A 15,119-nucleotide genomic window follows, 5' to 3' on the forward strand; every position below is an offset into this window, starting at 1 on the left:
CACATCCACTAAAAGTTTTGCATCTGGCTGATCCTCCCGCCCATTCTCTTTATTTGAGAACTTCATCTTCATCCATTTTAATAACAAATTTTTTGTATTAATAGTGGTGCAAAAAAACAAGTGTTGATACATTTTACCAGCGGCCTTTTCACTTGAAGACCCAAAAGAGAAATTAGTTGTGTCGCTGAAACCCAACATTTTTTTTTTTTTTTAATAATAATAGGATGTATTGCCTTTACACTATACTGTCTCATCCCCATTCAGACCAAGCCCACAAGTTAAGGACAGAGTGTCAAGTAACACTCTACACACACCTACACAACAACAGGTGGATTTCCAAAAATGTAATGAATGGGTATTCAGAAATTATGAATTTGAAAATGAAAAACCCCCTCAGTTTTTTTCCAAGACCCTTTTTCACTCACTTTAAGTGTTTTTTTTAATCTTTTTTTACAACTGAGTAAATGCACATGCAGCAAGGGGAAACCCTTTTTCGATTAAATTCTGATGTAGCAAACATTTCATCTGTTTGCTGTGTCTTCCCAGATATTCAGAGGTGAAACATAAACACAAGAAATGTAAAACAGCAACAGACTGAGCAGACCAGATTATTCCTGTGTCTCATCTATGAAAAAGGCATCACAACCATTTTAGGTGGAAAAAATGATCAGAATGCTCTGCTTCTTCTATTTAGTGTAATAGAGTCATGTCAACCTTTGCCACTGCCTAGATTATTTCCTCCTAACCAGTTTATGGAAATGCACAAATATTGTTATAGTGAAGGAATAGTTTTCTTACATTGGAAAAATGGCTTCACATATTATAGCATTGTTAATTGGTACCCTTTAAGAATGATTCCTCAATTCATTTTGGCTCCTGACAATAAGTTTCACAAAAACAGTGCATGTGTATCAATATATTTTGTGTGCATTGATTCTCAAAAACATCACTGATCTTAAATTATTGATTTAAATAGATAATAATGGCACTGATAAATGCAAAGGCAGATCCCACAAAGTCAACTTCTTATCAGTATGGTAGTGGTGTTTTTTACCTTCACCCTGACAGTTTCCTAAAATTAGTCTTTAAAAAAATTATGTTTTTACAATATTTTGGATTGTATCCTCAGTATCATGGCACATATTATATTTCCTGATTGATGCAGTAATAAACTAGTGATTGTTTTGTTAAATCAGAAATGAAACATACCTATACAAAGGATAATAGCTGCATTCTATTGAATGCATGCATCCCAGTCTGCTTGTATTTCTGGAAAACTAAAATCAAACTGAGCCATTGTTAATGTCTTAGTTACATTTGTGTATTTCTCTGTATGACAAAGAATAAAACAAGTTAAAGTCCCATTCAGCTTTAAATGAAACCAGTTAGGAAGTGAACGCTGTCTGTGTTTGTAATAAATATTGTTTTACACTGTGCACGTAAAGAGGAAATTATATTCTGAGACTAGTCAAAGTTCTGAGTAATATTCTAAAATACCTCATAGTGATACTAAATACTGACAGGTAATACTTTATTTAGGAAGTCTTCTCTTCCATCTATCATCAAAGGAAAAGCAAGAATTGAAGACCCTGGTGCTAAAAGTAGTGAAGTCACAGAGAAAGTCTGTTAAAAATATTTATAGAGTGGACTTAGCTAAACAAATACAACATGTTTATATGCTCAACTTGAATTGCCCAAAAATGTGACTTCAGTACTTTTAGCACCAGGGTCTTCAATTCAGGAGCGAGTCATTTGTAATTTATTTTTCCACAGACCAAGCAGCATGAGCCTAACTCTACCCAGGAGTGTGTGTACAGTACACACTGTAGCAGTGGAAAGCAGCCTGTCATCAGAGAAAGAGGCAAGATGGTTTGAATTGGACAAATCGGGATAAGTCACACCTTTTTATAGATAGCCTCAAAGGCACCGCTAAGAAAAACTGACTGAGGATAAAAAAAAAGTCAGAATTCCAAATCCAGCCTCTGATTCCAACATAACAGAGTAGATTTTCGATGCAGCTTGTACGTATTTCATGTGACTGTGGCCTGGTTAGAAACCAGGAGCAATTTTGGAGTGGTTGACATTACTATGGTAACAGTAGCAACTTGGAAATCCTGGAATAAAGTGCAGGTGTCTAAAAGCAAAGCAACACTTAGCTCCACAGAAATACATAAATAGGCCACTGAAACTGACTGAAGGCATGCATAGTAAGCTTGCCTTAAGCTAATTTTGCTAATAATCTCACTCTTCATAAACTATAATTATACAAAACCATCCCCTAACTGTTATATTTCCTCATGTTTGAATAAATTGTGACCATTTTGTGTCTGTGTTTCAGTTGCAGTTAAGGTGTTTTTCATATTATATGCAACCGGTATTTAAGATGAACGATATCATCTCTTGTTGTCATTCCTCAGCACATCCTCTCTGTGTAGAAAAATGAAGTGGAGAGGTTTTAAAGCAAGTGTAGGAGGTTCACACATACCTGCCCCCCCCAACATGCATCTCTCCCCCGCATACCCATGCAAAATACACAAAAGCAGTATCACACAGCCAAAAACACTCACACATATGCAAACACAAACCAAGTCATGCACACACAAAGTCCCACATAGTCTGGGCTTCTCTCTCGCTAATACACACACGCGCCTACGCAAACACACCCACACGCATAATGTTTCACAGTCACACACAGACACATTTCACACACATCTCAAATATCTCTCCCAAAAACATCAACAGCTCTCCCTCTGTGCCTAGGTGGCCCTGGCAGCGGCAAAGGAACACAGAGCCTGAAGATCGCCGAGCGCTATGGCTTCCAATACATGTCTGTGGGCGAGCTGCTGAGGAAGAAGATGATCCACAATGCCACCAGCAACAGAAAGTGGAGCCTGATTGCTAAAATCATCACAAATGGAGAGCTGGCACCACAGGTAGCAGACAAACAGATAAAGAGACACGGTGAGGGGTGGGAGTTGTGGGGTGATGAAACACAACCTGAGAGGAATGATGAGCGCCGAGTGTGTCCAGTCACTCGCAGGTCATTATCGCAGCATGGATATAACAAGGAACTAATTAGCAGCATCCACATCACAGGGGCACTAGAGGGAGGGATGCTTATCCATCTTATAAGTATCTTTGCAAGATAATGATTCTGCCTGGAAAGAAGGGCGCAGAACCCCTGTGGTTATTTGGGCTCCCCTCATGAAAACACTGCACTGAGAACACACTGGGTGTCCTTACAGTACCTGGTTTGATGTGCTTATGATAATAACAAGCATGCAACATTGAATAACACTAAAACTGTGCATGCCCAATAAATCAAGGATTATGTGTAAGGGTTATGAAACTGAACACATACGCTATTACACATGTCCTACTTCCCATAGCTGTCATTTTTTCTATGGAAAAGTATTTTTTTGGTTTCGCTTTTTTGGAGGTGTCTTTTTTTTTGGAAGTTCTTTGACTGCAAAATACACTCAAAAATAGATTCCCAGTCAAAATCAAACAAGGCAGTTTCAATTACTGATTGTATTCTTATTGCTACATGTCACAATACTTGACTAAGGCAACATTTATTCAATCAAAAAATACTTGTACTTTCTTTATGAAGGCATTATATGCAACATTTCCTTCTATATAAATGACCAAGCTATTGTTATATATTTTGTCGATCGTGTTTAAATACTGTCCTTCAGTGGAGTATTATCCCCCATTCCAAGGGAACACAGTAAACACAGGATAAAACATTTGTCAATACAAGTCAATAACTAATGGTAAGAGTAATTTAGCAGCATTTCTCCCACAATGCATATTTTTTAATATTCCACATGTCAATTTGATACAGTAATTCACCACAGATATATTTAATTGATATACACAAAACTGGCCAAAAAAGCTTACATCATCTTGATCTAACTAACTAAATAACTCCGATCCTTCCATTGGATATTTACTGCAGTGATTTATGTGTTTGAGCTGCAACAGGTTCTTTAACTCGAGCTGTTGCAGTGAGTAGCTTCTCATTTCTTAAACAACCATCAGTTTGATAGAAAGCATGAAGTTTGGACTGTGTTTCAATGGAAAAAGGTCATGTGGTCTGATGAGTCCAGATTAACCCTGTTCCAAAGTGATGGATGCATCAGGGTGAGAACAGAGGCAGATTTAGTGATTTCCCATCATGCCTAGTGCCTCCAGTACAACCCTGTGGGGGCAGTGTTATGATCTGGGGTTGGTTCCGTTGGTCAGGTGTAGCTGCAGAATGTTATGTGTCCATAAAAGGAGATCAGCTGAGCCTGAATATAATCAACGACCAGGATTGAGTGGTCAGTAGATTTTTTTCTTCCCTGATGGTACAGGCATATTCAAAGATGGCAATGCCAGGATTCATCAGGGAGCATGAGGAACCATTTTCACACATGATTTATGGATTGCATAAGTTTTTCATTGCATAAATGATGCCATGACAAATGTGTCCTGTATTCAAAGCAAGTGAATTTTATTTGTCTGAGTAATGTATTTCAATATTAGTCTTGAATACTATAAGCTACGAGTAGTGTTTTATGGAAGAGAGTCAGCTAATCTTTGCAGTAATGTGTTAAGGGCAAGGTGCAACAACTGTGGGTTTAAGGTCAAGGCTAAAGTATCTTAAAGTGTAATACCACTGATTCTGGATTCCCAAATTTCAGGGTCTCATAGAACTTCTCTCTGTGAATATGGCAAAAAATCCGCTTGTCATTCTGATCTCATTTGTTTCATCTAGATCAGTGTTTTTCAACCTTGGGGTCAGGACCCCACGTGGCGTTGCCTGGAATTCAAATGGGGTCACCTGAAATTTCAAGCAATTGATAAAAACAAACAGAAAAAAATGTACTAATAAAAATATATGGTGAGTTGACAGAGACAATCACAATACATAAAAGACATGACAAACTCTGAAGCTGAAACTGAAGCACCGTGGTACTGTTTATCTTTCAAATGTTCATTGTGGTCAGTTTAAGATGCTGCAGCTCTTTCATAATTCATAGTTTCAGTTATTGTTTGTTCAGTATTAATTGTCAGCCCTGTAGATACAAGCTGGAGTGACTGTACATATCCTAACCAAGGAAAATAAAATTCTCACTTTGCGCAGTAATCTCATCCTGGCTTTTCTGCCTCCATCCATAATAATATACATTATATAGACTAAATGTCATCTAAAATTAACGTTTATTTGCAACATAGTACATGAAACTATTACATGATCAAAAACAAATTAATTTTCGCCAAAAAAATGTCTCTGTTTTCAATGTCTGGGGTCGCTTGAAATTTATAATGTTAAAATGGGGTCACAAGCCAAAAAAAGGTTGGGAACCACTGATCTAGATGCTGTAATGAGCAGAATTTTTCAGCACGAAAACAGTTCAATTACAGCAGAGAAGGTAGACAAAGAAGAAAAGGTTTTGCAGCAAATCTTTTCTTTTCTTTTTTTTTTAATACTTTATTTTTATATACAGATTTCACAGTATACAGACCAAACAAATTAACAATCAAACAAACAAACAAAAACAGACTGCAACAGGTAGAGCATCTATATTCAACCTTTAAACAAATAAAATGCAGACAGGTTCAGGACAAATTAAGCAAAAAAGCTTACATAAGTATAAGATTATACAGGTTCAAAGATTTCTTTGATTAGCATAAACATCCCATTTTTCCCTATATTTTTTTGCTTTTGTCAGTGAGTCTTAATGAGAAAGTCAGCCTTTCCACGTCATAAATTTCATTCACAACAGTTGTCCAGTCCAGGAGTGCTCTTTGCACAAACATTTTTGAGTTATGGCTTTTTTTGCCCTTGCTAATAATATTAACAAAAGATATCGGTTACATTTCCTCATTTCGTGTGGTAGTTCAGCCAAGTAATTCATGATAAAAATCAAATGGTAAGTCCATTCCTATTATATTGTTGATTTCCTTTATCACCAATGACCAATAGGGTAGAATCTTAGCACAGTCCCAAGAAATGTGAAAGTGCCCTGCCTTTACAAAGCCATAATTCCTCAAACATAAATCTTTTATTTTTACCTCTGCCAAGGAGGTTATGTTTTTGCCAGGGTTTGTTTGTTTGTTTGTTTGTTTGTTTGTTTGTTTGTTTGTTTGTTTGTTTGTTTGTTTGTTTGTTTGTCTGTCTGTCCGTTAGTGTGCCACATAACTCAAAAAGTTATGGACAGATTTGGATGAAATTTTCAGGGTTTGTTGGAAATGGGATAAGGAAGAAATGATTAAATTTTGGTGGTGACTGGGGGTGGGGGGGCCCACGGGGGGGGCCACTGATCAGCCTTGGCGGAGGTCTGCGCTCTCTGAGTGCTTCTAGTTATTACTGTTTTACTGAGTCACTAAGTTGGTGTTCAGCATGAGGGCACTACCAACATTTGCCTTTCCCTAGCTCAACCTCATCCAAATATGATCACTTCTGGGTCAGTGAAACAAACACTTGAGGCTTTGAAACAGTTATCCAAAGCTCAGTGAGTGGCTGCAACTTTAGATAAGTTCACTTATTTAATAATACGTTATTTATGTTACTGCTATTTCATTAGAATTTAGTGACATAATGAACTTGAATACAGTCACTCATCTGTAATACTTCAGATAGCTGTTCATGGGCATTGGTGATGAAAATTAATCCAATCAACCTTAGTCTTTTTTTATTGTCTTGAAAGAGCCCCAGCACACACCTAGCACCAGAAATTACAAACTGTGCATTTAATATAGATGGTGTAGCATGAGTCCTTGTGCATACAAAAGTGTCTGTCTCAGTATTTTAATCCCAATGACTCTATGAGATGAGATCCTTGGAAGCCTCCATGAGCAGTGCATCTCATTTACTCAAAACCCCACAGAGGACAGTCTTCCCTGTCAACGTGTGGACCATGATGCATTAGTGAAGCAGGTAGGCACAAGGCTCTAACCCTGATCCCAAGCCCCCAGCTGCTTCATGACTAGCAGTGCTTACCTGGGTCCCCCTGTGAATTATCGTCAGTGATATACGCATAACTCACAATTTAAGAATTTTCCTTGCATGTCTGGCATGACATCATGTATCCCTGTTGGCTGTTCACCAGATGTCGGTCCAGGAAATGGTGAGATAAACAGCAAGTAGGCCAAGCTGCAGACATATTGGATATGATAAAGTGACTTGTGAATGTCAGCCATTTAATTTCCTGCTATGATTAGTTCAGCAGAGCAGATTAGAATTGGGTTTCTTAATGATTTTGTTTATAATGGTGCAACTTATTGTTATTCGGACAAATTAACAAAGGCCCTGATGGAGCCATTATGTAAAATACATAAATAAAAATTATTAGTAATAGCCTATAATTAAATGATACCAGGATCGTGTTGATTTTATCTTTCTGTTTAATTCTATTTAATTTAATTTAATTTAATTTGATCCCTTTCTCCACATTACTTTATACAACATTACAGAATTGTTGTTAATAAGGTACAGAAACAAAGAAACCATAGTAATAATAACTGTCTACGATGTTTACACAAGGTTGTTAATACTTATGTCTGAATACGTGCTGTAAAAGCTGATGCATAGCCTGGAGGATTGTATCTGCGAGAGCTGTGAAATCCTTTCAGCAGTAACGAACAAACACTGATCCTCCTCTCAGTCAGCTACCAAATCATATTAAAGTCTCGTTGTTTGTCTGTAATGCACTGCAGGGTCAGGTAATTCAGTATATTTCTGAACTTTTGTTCCCTCAGAAATTGCACCGGTCGTCTTATATTAAGAGGCTTGTGGATGTTTGATGGTGAGGTCTAAAATGAAAGAGTGATAGCACATTCACCTTCATGCGTAAAAAAAAATCTTCAGCAGGATCTAAGACCATTTTCAGAATCCATCTGAAAAGTAATTTCCAGGGAGCTCTGTAGCTCTTCTCTGTGGCAGTGTGCTCAGTCTTTTTACCCATCTTTGCCTAATAGAGGACCATTATGTAACCAAAACAATAAATAATTTGTAGTATAAACTTGAAGTACAGCAGAACTGAATGCACTTTACCATTTTCCACTAACAGGAAATCAAACACATGCACAAATGGGCATTCATCAAATTACAGTTTTGGAAAAAAATACAGGCAATTAAGCTTAACAGACAAGGGGAAGTGGTTTTCACACATTTCTGTGTTTTGTTTTCTAAGATCTTCCTGGACATGTCTCATTACCATTCTCTTTTGTTCTGCAGCCGTGAGTGGCTCATCCATTCTCTTTATGCAGTGTGTTGTGAAACAATAGTGTCCATCAGCAGGACACTAAAAACATAAAATGGATTGGTAACTTTTCCAGCATGCTACAATCAAGAATTCTGAAAGCTTATTCTTCTAAGAAAATAGTGCAAAAACACAAAAGGGTTTCAGTTCATGGTGGCATGGTTTTGCAGCTTTCAACCATTCAGCCATGTTACACAGTCTTAAGGAACAGAGAGAATTAAAAGATGGCACACATTCTGAGTACATTTAAGACTTGATTTATATGATTTGTTACATTTTTTTTTCAAGCGCTTCATTTATGAACAATTATAGACATTTTTAAGACCCAGTTTGTTTGTTTCTTACCTGTGGTTGATAGTTGTGTTTCAATTAGCAAAGTTCCTCAGCAGCCCAAATAGCGTGATAGAAATGAACCGCAAACAGGACTGTCACATTGTTATATATTAATGTTTCCACTGTTTTTTCCATGCAGTTTTTTGACATTCTTTACAACCAAGACAAATAGTTTATTATTATTATTATTATTATTATTATTATTATTATTATTATTATTATTATTATTATTATTATTATTATTATTAAGTGTATGACGATTTGTGGATTAGTTTTTTGACTGCTTACGTACTTTTACTTTTAGTTTGACTGTATTTAGGGTTAGTTTTTTTATCTATCTCTAAGGAAACCCTTTTTTATAGAACCTGAAAAAGATGAGAAGACAGAAATTCAAGTATGATTGCGAAAGCCATTGTTTACCATTTATAGTGTGCAATGCCACTTCATTTTTGTACACCATAAAACATTAGCATTTTTTGACCCACAGCTGAGCTCAGTAATTAGTACTTGGAGCAAAAATGTACAGTTCTATTGCACTTAGTTGTAGTTCTTGAGAATATGAATTGTTCATCTCTTTACATCAGCCCTGCAATGAACTGGCAACATGTCCAGGGCAAATCCTGCCTTTGCCTGATTTCATCTGGGATGGGCTCCAGCCCCCCTCCCAGCAATGCTCCAGAGGGTTAAGTGGATACAGAACATGAATGAATGAGTTACACACCTATAGTCCGATGTGCACGTGCTTATTTCCTGATGTCTGACATTCCTTTGAGAGCAGCAGCAGCCTCCAGTGGATAAGATCCAGAGGCTTTTGTTAGATTAGCTCCTCTCATTTTATTTTATACACATTAATCTGTTGGATGGAGTCTAGATTATGTTTAATCTCCATGTAGTCGTCCCAGCCACTGCTGATATTCAGAGAGTGGAGGGGAATCAAACGTCTATGGTAGGCAGCACTAGGCATTTTGAGATCAGACCATTGCTCATGTATCTCTACCATATCCTATGATGCATTCGACCTCAAGAAATACATTTGCACATGCTGACCTCCTCCAGCCATGAGGAAGTAAGTGACGCTAAAAGATACTGACACTCTCTGGCCTCAAGTGCTCTCAAGGCAGTTGTGCTGCAATAAGACATGTAAGTAAAGTCGGATGAACAGATGGATAATCTTGTGGAATCACTCATTCATTTTATTGACTACATTTAAAGGGATTTGAAATAGTCTGTAATCTCGGTTGTTCTCCATTGATGGCAAGAACTAATTTCCTCTTTCATGCTTTTGCAAGAAAATTACATTCCTATTAATTATTAGTTGAATAAATTATGTATTGTTTTTTATATAATATAATTTGTGGTTGAAATGTTTTGAGACACCAGCTGTTCACTAGGCATATGATATAAGTGTAATAAAGTTTGACTGTCAGAAGCACCAGTATCTGGGTAATTGTTGAGATATTTATACTCATTAAACATCCAGTGAAGTCCCTGCAGATTTTGTGTGTTATTGGAGGGCATAAATCGGGCTTATTGCCTTTGTGACATTTACATGTACACACCAAGGCACTGGGCAGTGATAATTCTGAATTGCATCGATGTTGTGTTTTCCAGGAGACTACAATAACAGAGATAAAGCAGAAGATTATGAAGATCCCAGATGCTAATGGAATCGTCATAGATGGATTCCCTCGTGATGTTGGGCAGGCCTTGTCTTTTGAGGACCAGGTAATCCTCTAACAGATGTTATTGTAACCCCAGAAGTTATAAAATGGTAAACTTCACTGCTTGAGTTCAGTCTCAGGTTTAATCAATATTTTTTCCAAAGGGAGTCATTACTGCAGATTTGTTTTCATAGGTTAAAATGCCTTTGGAGCCATTGAAAAGTGAGGTTTGTAAACACATTAGTAAGTGCTATGTAGTTTGTTTCAGACAGTAGGTGATATATTGCACATTATTTTAGCCTTTTAAATCACTCACTTTCCTAGGTGTAATGTATCCTAGTGTCTTATCCTTCTTCTGCGTCATGAGAGCAGTTCAGAGCAGCAATGTCTAAAGTTTGGAGTACTATGGTTTCACTGATTTTCTTGACCCAAATATGACTTTAACAAATCAGGTGACTTCATAAGGAGAGATACAGATGCACTTATCTGACTGATCTGCACAAGTTGAGAAATCCCTAAAAATCAAGAAGACAAAGTATGGCAAAACATTATAAAAGCATTACTGAGGAATCTATAAAGTAATTTATCAATGGTTGAATACAGGACCTAGAAAGTCCCAAATCTATCCAACACAGAACAATAGACTACAATAAAACTCCTTCATGTTTCGTGTTGGGACTTGCTTGATCAGATTCTGTTTTTTTCTTCACCGTCCAGTTGGGCTTCAGGTTGAGACAGGGCAGAAGTTGTTATCTGTGATAGACTTACTGAACTAAGCAGATGCTGTGAGCCAAGTATGTGAATGAGTTGGTTCCACACTACACACTGAAGCTGTTTTTGTTTTTGGCTCATGATTTGAGGATCACAGGAATGAGTCACTTGAGTCAATCCCATAAACACTGCCTTGGATGTTGTAACAGTGCTTCTGAGTCTTTTGGTGTTTATTTTATGACTTTAGTACAACATGTATAGTGTGGCTGATAAAACAAAATCAAATGTCACTAAATTTATCTTACATTATTCCAAAAATAACATGTCTAAAAATGACTTTAGTTATTATATAAAGTGACTAAGCCACTATCAGACAGCTTTAGCCTTTTTAACATATGCTTTAATCAGTGAATCATTACCCTGAGCTTCCATCATTTATGTTTACATTGTGTTTATGCCACATGTTTAAAACTTAAAAATGCTCCCATTCCAGTGAAGTCTAGTACGTGTATATCGCCTTTGGGGTAGTTGTGGCTCTTGAGGTAACATGGGTTGTCCACAAAGGTTGGTGGTTTGTTCCTTAATCCACATGTGAAAGAGTTGAACGGAGTTTCATTCCAAGATATTATTATGCACTTTGAGTACCAGTGCTACATAAATAAGGTCTGTCTACCATTTACTTCATTTTACACTTCTTCTCCTAACCCGGAATGGTTTTCTGGTGACCTGGTGAATGTTAAGAGGTTAAATACTTCATTACATGGTACTTGAAAAAATTGATTACTACAGCCTAAAGTGCATATATTGTATATTTTTTTGGATGTTAAAATTTATTTTCTGACTTGTGTTTTTACAAATTAAGTTCACTGTACATTAAAATAGACCTAATATGTATCTAAAATCAGACAGCATTCGTCCAACGTCAGGTTGACATGTTCAGTTTCATGTAAAACACCATATTTTCCATTAGCACCAACCTCAAGTTCACACTGACCGAGGCCACAATGACTTAAATAAAGTAATTTCAGCTGCTTCTCATCAGCTATTCAAGTGTGAAATACATGTTTTCCAGCTGTCCAGTCAATGTATTCTGTTTCGGAAATGTGCAGGTGGCGGCTGAATCAGCAAGGACCCAGGCCTTTGAGTAGATGACAGGTTTAGAGTCCTTGCATTATCAAATACTGGCTCTTTCCTTGAGCAACTTAGAAATACTGTAACTGCAATTTAATGTTAAAAACATCACCAGCCAGTTTATCATGTAGTTAGGGAATGAAGGTCATTCAGAGCACCGACATGAATGGAAATGAGCAGTGCAAAGAAGATAAGTGATAAGACACATGCACTGACAGCATAATGTGTAACGAATGGAGCAGGGTTTATGTTGAGGCTAAAACCCTCTGATTCTTTACAGTCCACCGGTCAGTTGTGTGACAACAAGGTCGATTGGTTTCCATAGGATTGATGCTCGTTACCGCATTTAAAGTCACTTAACATTTATCCACTTTTAAATAAGCTCTCTGTGACTTTTAGAGTGGTCGCAAACAGGTTTCGACTGTATCTAGGTCAGCACTGACCTTATAATCTGGTCATTGTAACTGCATTAAATGGAACAAGAGGAAAGGACATCAGAGTCTCATGTCCCATTTGAACAGGATTAATATCCCAAGAGGAGATGGTGAAGTATTTTCCATGCACCAGAAAAAATAAATCTGTTGTTTCAGATGATATTTAGAGGCAGTTTCCTCAGTGCTACTGATGAGGTACTTAAGCAACTCTTAGTCATGATGCTGCTAAAGTCACTGTTGTCAGTTTATTTCCACCTGTAAACTGTTGCTGCTTACATGCACCACCACCTTTAAGTGTTACTGTTGCTGTATCTCGTGCAGTATTGTACAGATTCAGAGATTTATTTTATTATATTTTTGCCTGTTTTATTATAGTTTTTATTCTATTTAGCTTTTGTACATTTTATTTTTATTGAATAGTTTTACTTTTTTCATGCTACAAATACAGACACCTGGATAACTATATTTTGTTTTATCATGTCTATTGATTGAATGACAACAAAGCCTGAGTCTGAGTCTTCTAGGGAGTAAGGAGTATGTAACACCTCAGGAGAAGTTGTTAGAAATCAAACCATCTGTAATACTGGGTTGTAAAGACTCAACACCAAACAGCTTTTCAAATAATTCACTGTTGAAAACAAATCTCTACTGTGGGAATAAAATTATGAGACTTTTGATGGAGTTGAAGTATGGTTTCTTCATTTTGTTTGCTTCGCATGAGGCTGTCATAAAATTCAGTCTGAGCTGTTTCCAGTCTTCACTTTTTTCTTTTTTTTTGACATTCTGATAAAATGAAACTTGTTGAATATCATCATAGATTTTTAGTTTGATGTGAATAGTGAAGGTCACTTATGTGAACATTGTCAACAGCAACACTTGCACTCTCTCCAGAACCAAACAGGAAATAGCAAACTATTATAAATTCAAAAAACATTTTTGTCAATGTTTAATTCAAGCAAAAAAAATATAACAATTAAGACAAATGACAATAAGACAGCTGTCCCATATATAGCTCCATTTTGCTCTACTTCTCCCTCCATCGTTAAAGTAGAGGCAATATAAGAAATCAGTAATCAACAGCATTTTTATTTTTTGTCTCTGGATTTTACAGTATATGATAGACTTGTTTCTTGAAATGTTATAGTCTGAATTAAAACTCTGTGTCTATGACATGATCGTTTCCATTATTTTCTAGTATGAGTGGCCATACAAGCCACGTCAGATTCAGTTAATACCTGATTTACTGAATTTTGCAAAACCTGTATAAACATGATGAATGCCACATGTGTCACCGGCCATGTCAAATAAAATGTCAACAAATTAAAAAGTATTTTGGATTTTAATCCATGAAGTAGCTTCAAAGGAATGCAATATACAATACTGTACTGAAAAACATAGTACAGGTAGAATTACAGCAAACTAATTTTACATGATTCCTACAAAACATATGGACCACTCATAAACTGTGCATGAAAATTCAAAATGGTTAAAAAATGTTGAATGCAGTAACTATAAACTACATGAACAAACATATTTGTTAGAAAGTTTTTGCATGAGATGCATTGCCTTCTAGTGGTAGGCATAATATTTTAACTCAAACCCAGGAAGTTTGGCTAAATTAAAACACCATGGCAAAAAATATCTGCATTATGCAAAAAAAGGAAAAAAAAAGCTTCCGTCCAATCTCAGTAGTAGATGGTGGATCAGCCAAAGACCATTTGTTGCTGTTGTTAGCAGGGAAGTAATGAAACAGTTAAAGTTTTTCTTTTCCTGAAGCAATTAAAGTTAATATCAAACAGCATTACAGTGTACCGCAGCCCCCTGTCGGCTCTGAATGATGATTACATCTGTGTTTGTGGGCTCCTGCAGCGGAAACCAGATGGGGCTCTTCTGAAAGCTCCCTTCAGCGAAAGACATAGATGTATCTCATCATTATTCCAGTTTCACCATGTAAACTGAAATGTGAACATGAGCAGAGCAACTTGGATTTGGTATGTCTGTTGTGGTGACAGTTAGTTTCCACTGAACAGTGGATCTCTGGCTGAGACTTTCTAATTCCTAAACGGCTCATCAAGAGCTGAAGTAAGGCTGTGACATGATCGTAATTCATGCCACAGTATAAGTCATGTCATATTCACAGAGGAACATATATATTATGTAGGAACTGATCTGAAAATTCAGTGAATATATAAATAGTTAATAGTTTAATAGTTAAAAATCCCTGTGTGAAATTGGCCCATGGCTCATTACATCTTTAAATATATCCTTGACTAATTTTATTTAATTTCATTTATTTAGGACTGTTGCACAAATTTGATGATATGTCAATATATTAAATGTAAATGAGATAAAGGGAAACACTTTTTAACTACAGTTGCAAATAACTGCAGGCCTAAAATGTGAATATCAAAACCAATAAGTAGCAAAATTTGCAGAGCTCAGCTTTCTGTTATGTGTCAGGCTGTTCACACCTAAATCATGTCCATGTGACTGAAGTACTCTAGGTCCTCTTTTGGTACCAGCTCCTTGTTTTGTCATTGGTGGCCCCTCAGAATCACACCGTTCACTATCATGTTTGCTTTCGTCTTTTTTTTTTT

At 36.6% G+C, this 15,119-nt stretch overlaps 1 protein-coding gene across 1 annotated transcript in view; it reads left to right on the top strand.

The window, feature by feature from the left end:
• ak5 (adenylate kinase 5) overlaps positions 1-15,119 on the top strand; it is a 132,226-nt gene that overhangs the window by 8,541 nt on the left and 108,566 nt on the right. The window contains exons 4-5 of the mRNA XM_030159825.1: positions 2,761-2,933; positions 10,197-10,310. Of these exons, the coding sequence (XP_030015685.1) occupies positions 2,761-2,933; positions 10,197-10,310 (287 nt within the window). The remainder of the gene's footprint in view (positions 1-2,760; positions 2,934-10,196; positions 10,311-15,119) is intronic.

Source organism: Sphaeramia orbicularis, chromosome 17 (genome assembly GCF_902148855.1).
Source record: "Sphaeramia orbicularis chromosome 17, fSphaOr1.1, whole genome shotgun sequence".
NCBI classification, from domain to species: domain Eukaryota; kingdom Metazoa; phylum Chordata; class Actinopteri; order Kurtiformes; family Apogonidae; genus Sphaeramia; species Sphaeramia orbicularis.